This window comes from Mustela putorius, unplaced genomic scaffold, assembly GCF_011764305.1.
Source record: "Mustela putorius furo isolate JIRA1106 unplaced genomic scaffold, ASM1176430v1.1 tig00003863_pilon_pilon_pilon, whole genome shotgun sequence".
In the NCBI taxonomy this organism is placed as follows: Eukaryota; Metazoa; Chordata; class Mammalia; order Carnivora; family Mustelidae; genus Mustela; species Mustela putorius.
In genome coordinates, this window is record NW_025422015.1 from 8,897,804 (window position 1) to 8,917,063 (window position 19,260).

A 19,260-nucleotide genomic window follows, 5' to 3' on the forward strand; every position below is an offset into this window, starting at 1 on the left:
GGTTTATTTACTTAAATGAAGAACATATAAATACATTTGCAAGCCCTAGGCAAAGCTTACATTTAACCAGAAAAGCAAGCTATATTTTATGGCCCACGATAACTATTTACTCCCAGAATGTTCCTGTCAGAGCAAACACAATTCTTGCTAGTTCTTTTCTTCCTGCTCTCAATAAATGCATGGATTTTCCCTACCCACATTCATAATACTGTGTAAGACAATTTAATCAATGCCTCATTTTGCATTAGCTCTGGGTTATGTCACAAACACTTTGAAAATTCCTCTGAAAGAAATACGCTGGATCTTTCAGATGATAGCAAGTCCCTTAAAAACAAAAGGAAAAAGTGAAGAGACACCAAGTTTTGTAGGGCAGAAAAGTACACCCCATTTACCTTCACATAATCACATTAATTCACAAAAACAAGGTTTCAGTCAAAAAATTTATTCTTTTCCTTAACTGGGTTAAATGGTAATACAAATATTATGAGGCTGCCTTAAGCTTCTCATGTGTTATACTTAAAATGTCCCAAACTCTACAGAAAACCACACATGACCTACTCTCTTTCATAATTCATAATATAGAACCTCAGCTTTCATGGTACATGTTTCGAAGTGACTCCTCTCTATGACCATTACTAATACAGATTTAAAAAGACTAGCTCCAGTTGGAGATAATTGCAACAGTAATACCAGCCAGGCTCTAGGTAAAAAATAAACAACCAGAAGGAAGAGGGAAAAAAAAAAAAACCCCAAAAAACAAAAAACAGAACAAAAGACTGGAGAGAGAGAAGGAATGTCTATTTATATCGTTTCCAACTGGCAGCAACCAGAGCCAGAATGCCGGCCATGCTGAGTCCTTAGCAAGGGCACGCTACCCTGGCTAGGGCTCATGAAATTATAATACTTAAGGATAACAATTTTACATGAAGTACCAAAGTTTTAAGTAGGAAAAGAAAGAGAGAGATAGAGACAGAAAGAGAGAGAGGAAGGAAGGAAGGAAGGAAGGAAGGAAGGAAAAAGAAAGAAAGGCTGCAAAACAGGAACTTCAAGCCTTCTGTGACAACCAGAGCCTGCAGCCTCCAGAGCCTGGAGAGTGAGACCAGGATATGGAGACAAGACAGAGCCCCACAGCCCTGCTCAAAGACTGTAGGTCCAGTTTCTCACCTCAGCACTCCCGCCACAAGGCACAACTTGGAAGTTGGTAAAGGGGTGGGGCGGGGGCTGGGGGAGAGACATCATTTAAAAAGATGTTACGGAGGATGTAAACATTCTCCTGAACTTATGGCAACCACCAGAGAAGCCCTGTGTGGGCCAGGCTCCCGGGGGTGCTGTCACTGTCATTCAGAACAGGGAGAAAGATATATCCAACCTGAGGAAAAACCAGAGCATTCCTTTAAAGTGCAGCCCTGGGAAGACTCACAGGACAGCACATCTGCCACCTTATCCATACTCAGGCCTGGCTCCAGCCCAGGCAGGCTGCATCTGCTCGTGGGACAGAAGCAGAAGCCATGTCAGCAACACTGGGACTTGCTCTCTGCGGTCAAGGTGTCCTGATCCAGTTTAACTCTGTCCCTGTCGTTTTCTTCATTAGGAAAGCTTTGGTGGTTTGCAAGAATATTCTCCACGAGGAACCGGGCTGCTTCATCGATGTTTATGTTATCCTATAATGCAGAAATGATGACCAGGATGAATTCCAAGGATTCATGCTTAGAAAAAAGCACAAAGAGAAGTAATGGTACGAGTGCAGTTTGTCAGAGGGGACATCAGAATACACAGGCTACCATCTTCGCCCTCACTCCAGGGTACACACACCCTCAGAGTTTACTGCCATTCAGTAACGTGGATATAGAACTTTCCTCTTTTCACAAAGGATTCTCCTTCCTGATGTTCCCGTTTCAAACTTTTGTCCCTGAGGTTCAGTGAACTATCCTAACGGTTGAAAAGGAATTGTCATCCCTGCTGAGTTGCCACTCCCATAAATGAAAGCACGAGGACAAAAAAGTTCCTGCCTTTAAACATTTAAGGTCAAGCATTCAGGATACATTAGGAAGAGGAACATCAATGGGCTCACACATTAAAATATGATAAATGCATCATGTCATTTCCCCTCTCTGAGTACAGGTTATTACTTCTAGTTGTCATGTGTAAATTAATTTCCTTAGTTTCTGAAACAATGTTGTAGGTGTGATGTCCATTAAAAAATACCCTAAGGAGTCACTAGCTATCACAACATTTGTGTGACAGATTTAGCTGTCATTAAATACACGACTAACACATAGCAAAATCTGGGCTTTATTTTTTTAATATTTAACTTTTCATTTCCAAATAATTTGGGGTTGACAAAAACATTGCAAAAATAGCAAAAATTCCTACATACCTTTCACTCATATTCCTAAAGTATTAACATCTTGGATAACCAGATTTCCAGATAAAATCCGGAAATTCAATAATAGTGTCAGAACTGATTATGAACCTTATTCAAATGTCCCCATTGTCTCAGCATCCTATGTGTGATCCAGGTGACCAGCTATATTTCATGCTCATGTCTTCTTGATCTCCTTTAACCTGGGACAGTTCTTCAGTCACCTTGCCTTTCATGACCTTGACACTCTTGGAGCATACTGGCCAGAGAATATCCCTCAATTTGGGCTTGTTTGATGTTTCCATATCATTAAACTCAAGTTACACATTTTTGACAGGAGTAAGTGATGTGTCTCTCTCAGCATCCGAGAGGCACACTTGCTTAAAGTCATGTCTGTCAGTCTTCTCCACTGAATAGTCACTATTTCTCATTTGTACTTAGTAAGCTCAAATATGGAAATACCCTATTTTTCATCAGAGTTTTTCCCATTAACTTCAACATCAATTTATTCTTTCCTAAAACAGCTATTTCCATGGTGATTAAAGGTGACTGACTGTATCCATCATTGCTTTTTTAATTATTAGTTGGAATTCTACTGTTAGGAAGAGTTTTTCATTGGTTTACTCTTATCATGGATTATTACTTTATTCTTTTATTCTATGGATTAGATCCACCGCAATAGTCATTTACTTTGCTGCTCCAATTGTCTTGGATTTTTGGAGCTCCTATTAAGTAGGGTCTTGTTTCTTTTTGACCGGTCTCCATCATTTTGTGTTTCCTTAGTTTCCAGCACCACAAAATATCTCTGTCATATCTTTACTTTCCTTGTCCCACCAATCCTGGAAGCAATAATTTCTCCATGAGACCCCGTTCTTTTTATAGGAGAACAGTATTTAAAAAAACAAGTTCTGGGGGTGCCTGGGAGGCTCAGTTGGTTAACTGTCTCTTATTTTGGCTCAAGGTCACAAACTCAGGGTGGTGAGATTGAGCCCCACATCCGGTTCTGTGCTCAGTGGGGAGTCTGCTGGAGAGTCTCTCCCTCTGCCCCTTCCCCAGCTCATGCTATCTAAAATAAATAAAGTCTTGTAAAAAAATAAAGAACAAATTCTGGGGACTAGGAAGCTCATTGGATCTGTGGTATCATTGCTCCTAAGCAAGGAGAACTAGTAAATACACATACGCCTCCACAGATACATAGACATCAATTTCTACATTTATCTGTTTATACATGTGTGTATATAGACATGTATGTATACACATATATACACGTGTCTATAAACACATACAAACACAGAAACATATATATTTCTACATGCATATAAATCATTAAGTTCATACCGATCTCCCCAATTTCAGTCCAAGAACATTAGGTTTATTCTAGCTGTCTCCCTTATCTGTTTACCTTCTCAGACAGTGAGAAACCTACACTCGGACTATTCATTCAGGTATCTGTTCCAGCACTTTTTTTTTTAACCTCCACTACCAAGATAAGTATTAACTTTAATTAAAGTATTGATCTTAGAATGTCCAAATGTCATTTAGCCCCCACCATTCCCATTATCTCAAAGAATTATAATGCTCTCTAACTGCATTTAGCAGCAATTGATAAGGAACTGAAATTCCCATATTGTAATTAGTAACACATTTTCGTATAGGAAATCCATTATTTGCCATAAAGGTGAAAGATGAAGTTCATGAATTCAAGACTGTCTTTTGGCTGTGTTCCCATTAAAATTCAGATCACTGCATTTCAAGCAGAAATCAGCTGTCAAAGTCAGCTGCCGGCCGGCTCTGAAACACAGGCATTAGTGACACTAGGGCAGTACTTTAAGTCTTAACTACAATTTTAACCTAAATTTCATATTACTATTATCCTCTTGGAAATCCCTGGTTTACTACTAAGGACATTCTGCAAAAGGTGTTGCTAATGTATTTGTAGGAAAGCACAGAACAGACCTGAAACATCTATTAATCAATGTTTTCCTTCTCCACTCCACAGGTAACTGTCTATAAATGTAACAACGCTGATGACTTACAGTCCCAAGATACACGCCATATAACACTATTGTTTCTGGGGACGAATTTGGATTTATTACCTGAATAATTAATTCAAATAAAACTTGGAGAAGAAATTTTATCTGTAATACATGCATCTCTTCCTATAAATCCCATGTTCTAATAAACATTGCACATACCACTGATTATTGCCTAACAAAGCTGGGAAGTCAAGCAAATCACCTGACAGACCTGCCAAAGACAAGAGACCAAACATGTAGCTTCTAGGACATGTGCCTCCATGAAAAAAGCCTCCCCTTCTGCCATTGCTTCCTTCCTGCCTGTGTAAGTGCTCACGTAGCAACTTTCTTCTGACACCACTTTTTATGCATTAAACTAAAACTGAAGATTCTAGAATGTATTTATTTAAACAAATAGCCTTTAGCTTAAGAGTAGAAACTTCTGGTTTTAGCAGACACTAGTTTTTCGGATGACAACATCACTCAGTTATCTCCAGAACAGCTTTTCTGTGCAGGCTCTCATAGCTTTACTTTCCTTATTCTGATCATTGGTGGCATCAAATGATCTTCTACTTTTGGGGTGGGTTTCTGGTAAAACTAAAAGGGACCTAGTGGTAAGTAGGTAATCTGACCAGTAGGTAAATCTGGTCACATTTGTTAACTGAGAGGAAAAGGCTTTTTAAAAGGCTTTTTAAAGGCTTTTTAAAATTTCATACAAGAAATCCACAGAGGGTATCCCAAATGCTGAGACTGTGTTAAGATATACAGTCTTATGGTTTTGACTCTGTCATTACAGAATTTCTCCAACATATCATCATTCTGACATCAGTCCGATAATTATTGACCTCTAATGTGAAATTTCCAATGCATGTAAACAAACTCCGTCCCCACTTTATATTTTGTGCTTGCGATTTTCACTTTTACTTTCTTGTATATCTAGGCTGGCAAGATTTTTAACAAGCTTAGTATTTTTGTTTTTCTTCATAAAACACCGAATCCCATAATAGATGAAAGAAAAAATTCCCCCTCCACTCTTCATGCCGCATGCCACAAATGCTGATACTTGCCTCTTGTTCAGATTCTTTCACATTTCTTTCAAATTTCTATACACAATCTAAAACTCTTCAAACACCAACTGAATACATCTCTGACATTTTCAGAGTCCATTTTTGTTAGTACTGCACATGACCTACATATTGACCAGTGTCATCTATGTCCCTAGATTTTGTGAAGCCTTCAGTAAAAATAAAAAATGCTTGTGCTTGACAAGACATTTTATTCTCCCCATGAACTCCAGTTGCAGAAGTGCTTTATTTAAAGGCTCAAACTCAGAGAACATCATTGTTCTTCACTCTAAATAATAGCTAATTTTTATTTTGATGGAAAACCTTCTATTCTATTCTATTCACTTCCATATCAGCCAATTTTGAAAGCATTCCTGCTGCCCTCTCAAAGAAGCTATAACAAATCCATGCTATACTTTGCTTTTTTCTAGGCTCCCCAAAACTGTACACATAAACTCATCTAAATATTTTATAGTTACAGCTCAGATTTAAGAATGAAGAGCAGAGCAGATACAAACACAAAGCAGACCTCACCTTTGCAGAAGTTTCGAACCATCCAGTGAAACCATGTTCTTTGCAGAATTGGTCCATCTGGGGAGGATTCTGGCCACCATCCTTTTTTTGGTCACATTTATTAGCTAAGAGGACAGCAGGAATAGGACTGCCATTTGGAAGGTGGACTTTACTATCCAGATCACTTTTCCATTTTAAGACGGCCTCAAACGTGGAACCTCTTGATATATCAAAGACTACAAAAGCACCAACAGCTTCTTTGTAGTATACCCGGGTCATGTTGCCAAATCGCTCCTGCCCTAAAAATAAATATAATAAGAGGTTAAGAGCTCATCATTCAGCAGAGTCTATATTTAGATATAACCCCTCTGACCCTAAGAATAGTGCTATAAACACATGTCTCCCATTACAAAGCAAAGAAAATTGGTGGGATAAAGGATGTACAGAAGCACATGGCTGATCATGGGGTCTGAGTACACAGTCAACTAGCTTAATGCTCTGCGCGTGTCTGACACATGCTCCATAACCATCCAGATAGATGACAGTGCTTAAAGCTACAGAGCCATCCTTCCCCTGATCCCCTTGTCGCCCTCCCTCTGGTCTAAGAGAAGAGGTACGAGAGGAAAAAAGACAGTTGGTAGTGGAGGGGGAGAAGAGACGAGAATAGAAGAAAATGAAGCTTGCAGGAAGAAGATAAGCATGGTGGGCAAAATGTAGTCAAAAGACTAGGACTGGCTACGAGATAAAGGAGCTTATCCTTCCTCCCCATCTCTAGCCCGCACCCACTTTTGCCTCTGCATGCAAGATTGCTCTCCTCTAAGAAGGCAGATACATGCAAACCTGCTTACAAAAAATGGCCCATGTGGCCGTGTGACTAAAAGAAGGAACAACTGTAGAGCTCTTCAACTATCATGCTTTTAAAAATATTTAACATGTTAAATACTTTGGGGAACATTCTACTGCTTCATGTATCTCCTTTCCGTATGGTATCGCTCTTTGACGCAGGAGGGACCCTAATCTTCAGCTGACAGAAGAAAAACCATGCTGAGAGCTGCTTGGGCAGGATGACAGTGGCCCTGACGACATACTGTGGGACCAGAACCCAGGTCTCCTGGCTGCCATGCACCCACGTTAATATGATGCTGGGCATTCTGAACTATCCTGCAGTCGCCTTGAGTTCTAAGATGTTCACTTTTCATTCTGTCAAGTTACAGACTACAGTGGTCAGGAAAAATGGCAATCAGTGCAAATCTAACATGGGTAATTGACCAATGATAAAAACAAAAACTGACAGGACCCTTTCCTGTTAAAACACATGATGAAAAACACACTTTATCTACATGTTATTGATAGTAACAAATGCAAAGCTACCCACCAAAAAAAATTCCTTCTTCTCCAAATTTTACTATAGCATCATACAATTTTAGATATCGCTTAGTGAGATAATGGAAGAAGAAAACAAAAGGCAAATGTAAATGGATACGCTTTAAGTTCATCTTGGGGGTGCCTTGGTGGCTCAGTCATTAAGCGTCTACTTTCCACTAAGGTCATGATCTCAGGGTCCTGAGATGGAGTCTGGTGTTGGGCTCCCTGCTCAGCAAGAAGCTGCTTCTCCCTCTCCCACGTCCCCTGCTTGTGTTCCCTCACTCACTGTGTCTCTCTCTGTCAAATAAATAAATAAAATCTTTTAAAAAATAAAAAATAGAAAGTTGATTTGGTTTGTGACAACCCATCATATGGGCTTATCTGAAGCCATACAATGATGGCCCAGATGTCTGAACTTCAAGGTAACAAATGGCCACATATGAAACCCCACTATCATGTTCATGTTTTATTGGTAAGTTAAATCTGACCAGACAATTGTATAACTTATTTGATCACAATGCTGACATTTACACAAAGTTAACCTTGTAACACTTTCCTTAAACATACACAATAATCACACATGGCAAAGTCACAGAGGATGTACCAACTGGTCAAAGTCAGTATCACTATTCTTCAGAAAGACTAGGTAGATTGCATTAAATTTGTTCCAACTTCAATTTTAAATAGAGAGCACATACTACTGACTTTTATTTTTATAAATCTTAATTACTAAGTATAAAATGACTATGGCAACAAGATAGTCCAGATTATAAGATTATTTCACAGCTATAAGAAAGTACTCTTTTGGAATACTCCTTCAATTTAGAAAAGAGGGTAGGGTGCCAAACTAGTAAAAGTATAGAAATCCAGAAGTTATGAAGAACAATTAAGGTTAATGACTGCTATTTTTTTCCTGAATCATTTCTAAATCCCTAAAAATACTACTTTCAACCAATCATACTAAATCATATTCAAATTTGTCCTCATATAAACTTCTTGGTAAAACATAAGAAAATCAGAAACATGTATCACAAGAATTTTTGAGGCAGACCCTGTGGCTTAGAAACCTCAAGTTATTTTCCCTGGGTTCCGAGGTTAAGACTCAAAACCCTCGGATGGTCTCAGACTGCTCTGTAACAACCACACCATAGGGCAGCTCAAAATAGTGTCAATTACACTATTGAGCAAATGAAAAGGAAAGGTATAACTTGGGAGAAAAAAGATACAAATTCTGTATCTAGTAAAGGACTTATACCCAGAATATATAAAGAACTCTCAAAACTCCCAAGTAAGAAGATTAAAAAAAATCTAATTAATAAAGTAAGCAAAAGACTGGAATAGACACTTTATCAAAGAACGTATACAATGACAACCAAGTAGAGGTAAAGATGCCCAGCATCATTAATTATTAGAGAAATGCAAATTTAAATCACAATGAGCTGCAGCTTCATGCTCACAAGAATGGCTAAAATAAAAAGTCTGATTATACCCAGTACTGGCGAAAATAAAAAGTCTGATTATACCCAGTACTGGCGAAGATGTGGAGCAATCAGTTCTTGTGCACTGCTGGTAGGAATAAGAATTTAAAATAGTACATCCAATTTGGTAAACAATTTGATAGTTTTTAAAAATTTGGACATGGGGGGTGCCTGGGTGGCTCAGTGGGTTAAGCCTCTGCCTTTGGCTCAGGTCATGATCTCAGGGTCCTGGGATCGAGCCCACTTTGGGCTCTCTGCTCAGTGGGGAGCCTGCTTTCCCTTCTTTCTCTGGTGCCTCTCTACCTACTTGTGACCTCTCTCTCTCTCTGTCAAATAAATAAAATCTTAAAAAAAATTTTTTTTAAATAAATTTAAAAAAATAAAAATTTAGACATGAATCTACCATACAACCAACACATTTTACTCCTAGGTATCTGCCCAAACAAAATGAAAGCCCATGTCTACACAAAGTCATCTTCATGAATGCTCATCAGTGTTTTATTTTTACAGCCAAAATAGTAATGAATAAAGTATGGTATATCCATACAATGAATATAACAATAGAAAGGAAAGGAACAGACTATGGATATAAGTAACAAAACAGATGACTCTCAAAGCAATGATGCTGAGTAGAAGCAGCCAGAACTCAGAGGGAATGGGTAGTACTCCATGAATACACTTATATCAAATCCTTAAAAATAAAAACTGTAGTAAAATAAAAAAATAAAATAAAATAAAAACTTAGTAAGAGGAAGCACATCAATGATTGTCCTCAGCAAGGCAGAGAGAGGAGTTACAAGGGGAAAGAGGAGGGGCACCTGGGTGAGGGAAAGTGGAGGGGCACCTGTCTTTGTTAAGTGTCTGCCTTGGGATCAAGCCCCATGCCGAGCCCCACTCCCCTGCTTGTGTTCCCTCTCTTGTTACCTCTTTCTCTGTCAAATAAATAAAATCTTTAAAAAGGGGGGGGTGGCAAGAGGAAATATTTTTGGTGTGATGGAAATGTCGGCAATCTTGATTATACTGTTTCACTATGTTTACATATGGCAAAACATCAAATTGTACAGTTTGTTGCATGTCAGTTATATATCAATAAAATAATAAAAAATAATACCTACCTCAGAGGCTCACTGGGAAGGTTTAATGTAAATGCCTGGGAGTCTTTTAGGGCAGAGTGCAATAAACTATAATTCATGGTCAAATTCAGCTATTATCGGAATCAAATTATCGGAATCTTGCCACCTATATCTGTTTATGGGCTTCTACATCTGTTTTCATTCTACCATAGCAGAGTTGAGTAGTTGCAACAAGGAGTGAATGGCCCACAAAATCTAAAATATTTGCTACTTCTGTTCTAGGGGGTCAGGGATGGTCTATCTTGAACTGGAAGTGCTAAATAAAAATTCATGACAGCATGTACTTAAACTATAATTTACATGCACAGACCTGAAGTTCAAAAAGTAAAACATCAGGGCCTAGTAAGCAAAGTGTAAATGTTAGCTAGTATTATTATAAAGTGCTCAATAAAGGTATTACATGATAAAAGCCTGAGCATCCTCTTTAAAATGGTGCAATTAAACATGGCAAAGCCTTAAACTAGTTATATGTCGTAAACTATAGTGGTGAAAACAGTTGGCAAAGGAAAATGAACTTGAGGAAAATACAAGTATACTAGAGAATCAAAATATCAAGCACGAAAGATCAAGAAACCCCAGGCAAGTAACTTTCTCCGCCTAAATAAGTGAAGTGTCTTTACAGATCTTTAGGGATCTTCTAAGCCCTCCCAGCTCTCCCTTCTGATGTTTTAAATTTCTCTGTCATAATTTTAATGTTGTAATGATTTTCTACAGATTCTGCAATCACTGAATCCAGACAGCAGTGGGGATTGAATGTAAATAGTCCAGCATCGAAAGGCCAAGCCATACACAGCATACTTTCCAACAAAACAGTACAGTATACTTCTTATTTTACTGAGTTCATTATCTCCTTTTTAAAAAATTCTAAAGTAATCCATTACCACTTCAGAGATATTCCTGAACTGGTCAAAACAAGTAAACACACACACACACACACACATTTCTAAAATGCATTAAGTATAATTATAGAATAGAGAAAGATACAATGAACTTATTTAAGATAATAACCTTAACATAAAATTAAGAGCTGTTCTAAAAAACAAAAACAAAAACAAAACCACCACCACCAACAACAAAAAGCCCTAACAAGGTAAAACCTAGATTTAACTACGTTGGTTTCAAAGGTTGGAATGCATAGATATGTCAAGCTCTTCCAACTGTTAAACTGAAAAATAAAGAAAACTTTGCTACTAGAGTAACAGTTGCATCCCATAACTTTGTTATTATTACTCTCTGGGTAATTTTATATATTCCCTTATTATTGCCTAAAAGAAAGAACTATAGTGGAAAACAAAAATACTGTTCACAAATATTCCATTCTCTTCCACTTCTAGATGCATGAAGGATCACATTCTCCTGGCCCCACTAAATTAGGAGTGGCTATGAACTAGTCTTGGACCATGAAATGTAAACAGAAGTGTCATTTCTAAGCAGAATCACTTGGGTGACAGTGTCCTTGTCCTGCTGCAGCAGGCTGGAACCCTAATTTTGAAAAGACACTATCAAGAGGTAGTAGAGCCTCTGTTAGCCTGAGTCCAGGTAGCTCCAATGCAAAACTGCCCTCACATCCCTCGCTCCGCCACACCCCAACCTCCACCCTCACTATGGACATATAGAAAGAGTGAGGGATGATTATTTTAAACCACTCCCTGTCCCTCTGCCTCCCCCCCACCCCCGCTCATGCACACATGCTCTCTGATAAGTAAATAATCTTTAAAATAGAGAGAGAGAGAGAGAGAGAGAGAATGATGCATTCTACTACTTCCCTTTCACAATGCTTTGGGAGTTAGCCCTAAGTTTAAAAAAGGGCTAAAGACAAAACTAATGGAAAAGACTTTCACATTCACATTAGAATTGCACAGGAATTCTGTAGGTTCAGAATTTTTTTTTCTTAATTTTAGACAAAAAATACAAAGAATACTCTCTGGGAAGTAGTCAATCAACCATTCTAAGTTCAGTCCAAAAGAACTTTATTATTCTTGGATTCTACTTTCTACAAACATGCAAATAAAATGCAGGGAATTCCTACCATGTTGAATGCTCCTGGGTTATGCTCCCCTACAGGAGAAGATGGGGTAGAGAAGTCTGCAGTTATTAAACACAAAGTCAGATCCATGGGTTTTGTTCACATGAGTGTGAAACACATGAGTGCTAGTGAGTGTGTGTGTGTAGAGTTAAAGCTTATGGCAATATAAAAATCCAGCAGGACCTGGGAGATCTTCCTCTAAACAGCAAGTAGCTCAGACAGTGGGAAGATGCCAAGCAACACCATCTCTTTAACCAGTGCCATAGTCATTTCTGACTGGAGGAGGAACCACTTCCATGCCTTCCTGACCATCACTTAGATGGACAACACTGTAACTGAAAGGTGACGTCCCATATCATCTAGTCCAACCTCTCTTGTTTTATAGATGAGAAAATAAAATCCCAGGGAGGGAAAACTACTCCAATTCCCAAATTATTTGCTATCTAATGTGCTGTCCAATTTGTTAGCCAAAGACTTTCTGGAGTACACGTTGCTCCTTATGTCCCATGTTTTCAAACAGACCCAAGGCAGTCCCATGGGCTGAGGGTGACTCTCCTCAAGCACAGCATAGCCCTGATACACAAGGTAATCCCTTTTTCTAAGTCTCCTAGGGCTTTACCATAGCAGCTATGGGCTTGTTTACCAAATGTACTTTTATCTTGATCTTTTACCTTACCCTGCAGAATTCCACCATCCCCCTCCATTTATATGTCTGCCCTGTTCTCCCCCTAGAAGATCTCTGCAACCACAACACAACCCAAACTTGTCCACTAAGCCCACTTGCTACTATTTAAGTGTTGATTAAGTGTGAAATCATCACCAGTTTAAGGATATGCTATCCTTGGGCTACACATTTCTAAGGCCTTCAAAGTTTTCTTCTTTGGACGAGCACTTTCTTTCATCTCTCAATCTTTTCTAACAAATGCCTAGAAATACGTATCAATCGTGTTTTTAAATTTTCTATATTTTATAATGCGTTGACATCTTGGGGCCTTGGGACCAGGGGAGGGACTGCCCCTTCCAGCTAGCTAGTTGTTACAGACAATGAAGGACTTGCTGAAAGCACATCTTTGATAAGCAAACCAATCCAGAGTCCTCACCACCCATCTGCCTCCTTTTTCAGGCTCCTGCAGACTAGGACACTATCCTCCTGCCCTAAACCACCCATGGCCAGGTACTAAAACAATCAGGGATCACCCCTATAGTCCAACTCCACTCAAATATACCAAACTAACCAATCCTAAACTTGCTCAGTTGCCTATGTTGCCTTGGCCATTTCTTCCTGCAAAAACTACAATAAAGTCTCTAGCCCACATTCTTCCCTGGCTCCTTCTACCTCTGGACCAACCCTGGTGCTTCCCCATGTGGTCTCCGGCATAGGGCAGCGTGCTTCCTTTTCCTGGAACTATGAATAACAAACCATCTTTTCAATAGTGATGATCTTCTGATGTGGCCTTACCACACCTGATAAAAACAAAATCCTGGGTATGCTTTAATAAGAATAAGAATAAGAATCACTGAAATTTCCACATCAGAAGCTTAAGAAAGTCAGAAGGTCAAGAAAACATATACATAACAGATAAAATTTCTCCTAGAATACATTGGAAAGTAACACCGCCTCTCTAGGATAATGCATGGCTGACAGGTTTGATCAGTGAGATCACAGAGTAGACTATGCAAACATCTATAATTATCACCTTGATAAATACGTGCGCTCTACACATATTTATCAATAAAAAGGCTTTGTTATCGTCAGACAGTCCACACTGTGGAAACAGTCTTTCAAAATGCCCCCCCAAATGATGGAGCCAATCAAAAAATATACACACTGGACATTCTGTGTTAAGAAGAGTATAACTGGAAATTCTGGACTGATAACATAAAGAGATGGAATTATTAGAATGGGTATATGAGAAGAGTCATATGAGCTACTGTAAGAATGACCAGAACATTTGCAAATTTAGACAAGAGTCTGTTAGACTGTTGGACAACAATCTTCAGACTGTTTTGACACCAGTGAACCAAAAATCTGCTACACTATTAAAAGCTAGTTTTCATATTTCATATTTCAGAGTCATGAGATGTATCTCTGTACAGTGCCACTGATTATCTGTGTTTTCTTGGTCAACTTACTACACTTCTCTGTATTTAGACTATGGGATCTATAAAAGCCTCCAACAGCTTCAATTCAAACAACAGAATGATTAGGAAAACAGGGAAAAAAGGTCAAATTTTAGTGGTTTTTATCAATGTCTCCCTCTCTCTCTATCGCTAACCTGGGCACTTTCAGCCTATGTGGGAAACTAAGGCAACTGAGAATGGTAACATAATAATTTAAAAAAAAAAAAAAAAGAAAGAAAGGCAGTAAGCGTATAATTTTCAGGAGAATTTCCACGTGCAGTAACAGAAATATGCTGTTATGCTAAGCCTGCCTGGGCAATTGTGGGTTCAAAGTTCAGACTGGGGCACCCAAAGAGGTCTCCAGAGTCATGAATTGAGGAAGATTTAAAAATGTAAAATGAGATACTAGACTTCGCTTGTAATGCAGCACAGCAGTTGAGTCTGTGTAATGCTCAGGATGGCAAAAGTCAGATATAATATAGATTTTTTTTAAAAAATTCCTTTAAATGAGTTAAGTAATTGGAAAGTCATTGTAATAGTCAGTGTTTAAGACAGAGACTACAAATAACTATAGACTAATTCCTCAGAGCACTGCTCTTCATATTTAGAAGAAATCTGAACATTAGTAATTCTTGACTAATAGATACTTTGAAGGTCAAGAAAGCATCTGAGATACTATTCCAGATTCTTGTTCATGAGGGTTAAAGGAGAGTTATGAAAGCAGATAACAGGAGGCCATGAGGGACAGGGACTGTCAATGTGGAAGATGGATCCGTGTTCTAATTTAGGATGGGAATCAAAAAAATAAAAAGTGAATCTAAGTATGGTTTATAGAACTTATGTCTTCCAACCACGCACTTTATGCTCTAGGTAAATAACATTTACAGGAACTTCTGAGTAAAATGTTCCTGATCTGTTCTTGAGCCCGAAGGAGGGTTATCCATTCAGATTTTTATAGAGAAATACTGATTCTAAAAAGTGAAATGTGGCCAAAAAATAATAATAATTAAAAAATGCCACTTTGGCATAAGGATCATTTTGAACGAAAGGCACTTGAAAAAGATCAGGTGTAAGAAGAGTGCTCTAATCTTCCCCTTTTTCTCCCTGAAAGTAGATGAGAATATTCCCATGCGAGAAATATCCTCTCTTTTCTAGGAGGAAAGAAATATTCTTATCACCGGGGATGGGAGTCAAAGCTGAGAGAAGTCTCTACAAACAGACCTTATAAAATAACTCTTATTTTCCCTTAGCTTGCCCATATTAATTATTTTTCCACAATTTCCTCTCTTTGTTCAACCTGGTATAAAACCATTTAGGTTTTGCCACTTCTTTGGGTGTTCACTTTCCTATGAGGGCTCCTGTGTCACAGAAAACTTACATGAAACAAATTTCTGCTGCTAATTTGTCTAGCATCGATTTGATTTTCAGGCCTTGCTGAGAACTTTAAAAAGGCACAGATAAAATTATGTCTTCCCTGCAAAAGTAAATTACTTCAGCAAATACAGATCCAAATGGACACACCAGTTTCTTTCTTTTAAAGATTTAGTCTAGACCAGCCATTCAACCTACCTGGAAAATCCTATAGCTGCTAATAAAGTTATCATAAGTTGTAATCAAATACCATTTCATATGCACTATATATGAAAGTGCAGATCAGATCCCACTCTAGGAAATACCCTAGTGTGCTGTGACATGGCAAAATGCACCAAAAAGGTTGAAATCACCAGTAAATACGGGGCCCCGTCAGGAATATCATGAGGATAATTGAAATGGTAGTAGCTCCACCATTTAATACATTGCTGACCTTTGAAAAATGGGTTAATTTATGTAACAATAACAAAAGGAAGCTCAGAGACATCTCTTGCTACATCTTAAATTTTAGTAGTATTTATTAAACTTCCTAAAATTTTTTTGACGACTTCAGTAACTTAGTGTATTTCAGTTAATGTGTTAAGAGCAATCTCAAAACACATATGAAGGAAGAGACAGTGGCCTAACACAAAAATTGGATTGCATCTGGATTTTAAAGCTACACTCATTTCTCGCAATAAGCAAGCATTCCAAAGGCCTGCACCCAAGAGACACTGTGGTTCCTGATTTGAAGAGTTGAGCTGAAACTGCTTGGCCACGTTTATGGGAAATGTCTGGACAACTCCCACCTGCCAAATACCTGCCAAATACCTGCCAAAATTTCCAAGTATAGAGAGACTCAATGTAATCTTTTGCCAGCTTTCTCATCTCCAAAGCCGCGACGAAAAAACTAGTAATAGCACCAAAAAAACTAGTAATAGCACCACAGCTTAAGTTAGTCGTATCAACTGGCCAGTTCTACCTACTGTTTTGTAATCAAGGAGTATTTCTATCCTTTGAGAATTCAATATGATTCATTGTTGTTTAGCCCTGGGGAACTTTCTGGAGTGGCCTTCAATTTGCCTTCATTACATCATTATGACTTAATTCAAATGTTATCAGCTAGGATTCACTAACAGGTCAAATATTCAAAGCAAAGTACTTAATGATATAGCTCCCTAAACCTCAAGTGAAAGCCAAATTATTTTTGTGGTAGCTTCCTTATATATTAAGACCCCATCTCTGAAAATCTTATTTGTAAGGTGAGCCTAGTAATTTCTAATTACCTCATTAGTTTACTTCAAATCTTATTAACATCTGGTGTGTACCTGCTGAATGGTATCTCGCATCCAGGAATCCCTTTTAAAGATCTTAAAATCTTGCTTTCCTTCCTAGCAAAGCTCAACCTTTGGACTTAGGCAAAAGCACAAGCACTTTTCATCTATTTCAATATGTACCAGAGTCTGACAAGACTGACTATGTTCCCTTCCTGGCTGCATAGGTCTGTTCAAGGAGGACAAAAAAAGGGAAGAGGTGATACCCAGGGAGAAAATTACTCATGATTTTGCTTTCCCAATTCTTTAAATATATGCATTTTTGCATGAAGCTTAAAAACACAAATGTGCCAATAAAATCTTTTATTTACCTGCAGTGAGGCCCAGGGATAATTTAATAGCTAAACATGATACTGTTTTACAAGAAGAATAAAGCAAAGTCAATAATGCTCCTAGATGGGGGTTTAAAATCATCTTCATGGAAATCTACAGCTACACTGAAGATTCCTGGAGAATGACTATCACATGGCAAGGCAACCTTTAGAATTTACGACCTTGTCAAAAAGCAATACTAGTATTCATAAGTGTTCTGTGAAACACAGGAAGTATTTCGAAAGAAGCCTCTGGCTTCAAAAGATGACTTTTCAAACGAACTTTTGGTTTTCTCTAACCAAAAGACAAAAAAAGCTGAGCCCAGAGCTGATCATCCCCCTTTCTCTGAGGAACTGACATACAAAAATTTATTTATTTAAATTTATTCTCATATCTGAGGCAGAGAAGTCTGTTCTTAAATTAGTGCGTATATGAGTTATAATTCTTCAATACTTTCTCATATGGGATAAACTGTTGATGAAAAGAGCACTCACTACCTAGCAGACAGACCTATGTCGCTGTGCCCCACCCCCACCCCGCTACCCGAAGGGTGACCCAAACTTCTAGGGTTGATGCATCTATAGGATGAAGGATGGTCTCTCCAGCTCTGAACCTTCTCCCATAAAAATTCTCTACTGCACACTGAGCTTCCTACCAGCAATGACTGAACAGGGTAACATTCGGTATCATTTCCATATTTAAGCTTTCCAAAGTTAACATCTTCTTAAATGCCCACCCCCCCACCCACCCCACCGGACAGAGTTCAAGTTTTCATAAATTAAAGCAAGGAGAGTAAGTATCCTCTCCAAGACGGATATTATGCTCCTAAATGACAACCGAAAGCAAATGACAGAGAAACAATCTACTGGAGTGTAGGGTTGAGAGGGGGCCAGGAGTGGGGAGAGAAGTTGGTTTAGGGAGGCAGGAAGGATGCAAGAGCAGCCTCCCCAGATCTTCACAGGCAGAGGACAGGCATGACCTAGCAGAGCACCCTGTCTCAAGGATGGAGTTTCACTCACAACGAAGGGTCTCGGATCCAAGGTCGTGATGAAAAACATTCTAAAAAGGAATCTAGTTGCTAGATTATCTAGCAACGCTCATCTCATCTCCAGCGCTCATCTCTGAGATGTTAAAGCCAGTTGGGAGGAGCCCACGCCTCCCCTTAACTCTTCCTGATGTATTATAAGCTTGTCAACCTTCAGAGTTCAACTTCTGGAAAAGCCTCCATGGCTTGTCCCACCGCCGGTCAGGTGGCTGGAGTGGAGGCCTCCTCTCTGAGACCTCTTAAAAACGAGATGCTTTCTACAGACGTAGTAGAGGCATCTCACCAGGGTTAGTTATGTATGCATTTATCTATCTTATCCTGCTTTTAAATCCCTCAACTACCACTACTGCCCGTTCCATGGTCCAGTAGTTCACCCGGCCACGGCCCTTTCCTTGTCCCTGGCGGCGTTAGTCTCTTCCATACCTCCGGGGCGGGCCAGTGCAGGCTGCGGACAGAGAAAGAGCGCAGGAGACTGAGCGGAGCCCAGTGGCCGCCCGCTCCCGACGGAGGCCGCCGCCCGCCGCTTACCCGCGATGTCCCAGAGCTGCAGGCGCACCAGCGTCCGGTTGTCCCAGTTGAGGACCTTGAGGGCGAAGTCCACCCCAATGGTGGCCCGGTAGTGCTGGGAGAAGAGCTGATGGACGTAGCGCTTGATAATGCTGGTCTTGCCCACGCCGAGCTCGCCGATGACCAGCACCTTGAAGAGGTGCTCGCGGGTCTCGGGCGCGGCCGCCCCCTCCGCCCCCTGGCCCGGGTCCCCGGGTCCCCCGCCCGCCATGAGCACCCCCGGCCCCGCTCGAGCCGGCCGGCCGCCCCCCGCCAGCTCGGGCTCCGCGCCGGGGCCCCCGCCCTGCCGCGCCGTCCCCGCGCGCGCCCTCGGAGCCCCCGCCGGCCGTCGCAACGTCCCCGAGGCCGGCCGCCCTGCGCCCGGGCCGCCGCCCGACGGGTCACAGGACCCGGAACCGGCCGCCGCGGCAGCCGCGCGGGGCGGGGAGAGGCCGGGGGGGCGGGGGGTGAGGGGGGCTGGCCTGCGGGGGAGGACCCGGCGAGGAGGCCGCTTCCCGCCGTCGCCGCCTGCGCTCCGGGCGGGCCGGCTGGAGTTCGGCACTTCCTCCGCCGGGCCGTCCCCTCCTCGTCGGGGG

The 19,260-nt window shown here is 40.3% G+C and overlaps 1 protein-coding gene across 2 annotated transcripts; it reads right to left on the minus strand.

Moving 5' to 3' along the window:
• Nucleotides 1-426: 426 nt before the first annotated feature.
• Nucleotides 427-18,915, minus strand: RAB32 (RAB32, member RAS oncogene family). 2 transcript variants are annotated; one of them, XM_013056250.2, is made up of 3 exons: nt 18,647-18,911; nt 5,976-6,253; nt 427-1,661 (listed from the first exon to the last, which is right to left on the minus strand). In XM_013056250.2, the coding sequence occupies exons 1-3, from the start codon at nt 18,894-18,896 to the stop codon at nt 1,512-1,514; spliced, it is 678 nt and encodes a 225-aa protein (XP_012911704.2). In that variant the 5' UTR covers nt 18,897-18,911; the 3' UTR covers nt 427-1,511. The 2 variants fall into 2 exon arrangements, with proteins under 2 accessions (XP_012911704.2, XP_044922205.1); XM_045066270.1 differs by having other exon boundaries at nt 1,579-1,706; nt 18,647-18,915.
• Nucleotides 18,916-19,260: the final 345 nt, after the last annotated feature.

Excerpts from the sequence above, each read along its gene's own strand:
- RAB32 (XM_013056250.2), bottom strand. The coding sequence starts at position 18,896 with ATGGCGGGCGGGGGACCCGGGGACCCGGGCCAGGGGGCGGAGGGGGCG. Across the intron at positions 6,254-18,646 it reads GCAGCTCTGGGACATCGCGG|GGCAGGAGCGATTTGGCAAC; the intron begins GTAAGCGGCGGG and ends ATTTATTTTTAG. Across the intron at positions 1,662-5,975 it reads GGTTCGAAACTTCTGCAAAG|GATAACATAAACATCGATGA; the intron begins GTGAGGTCTGCT and ends TCTGCATTATAG.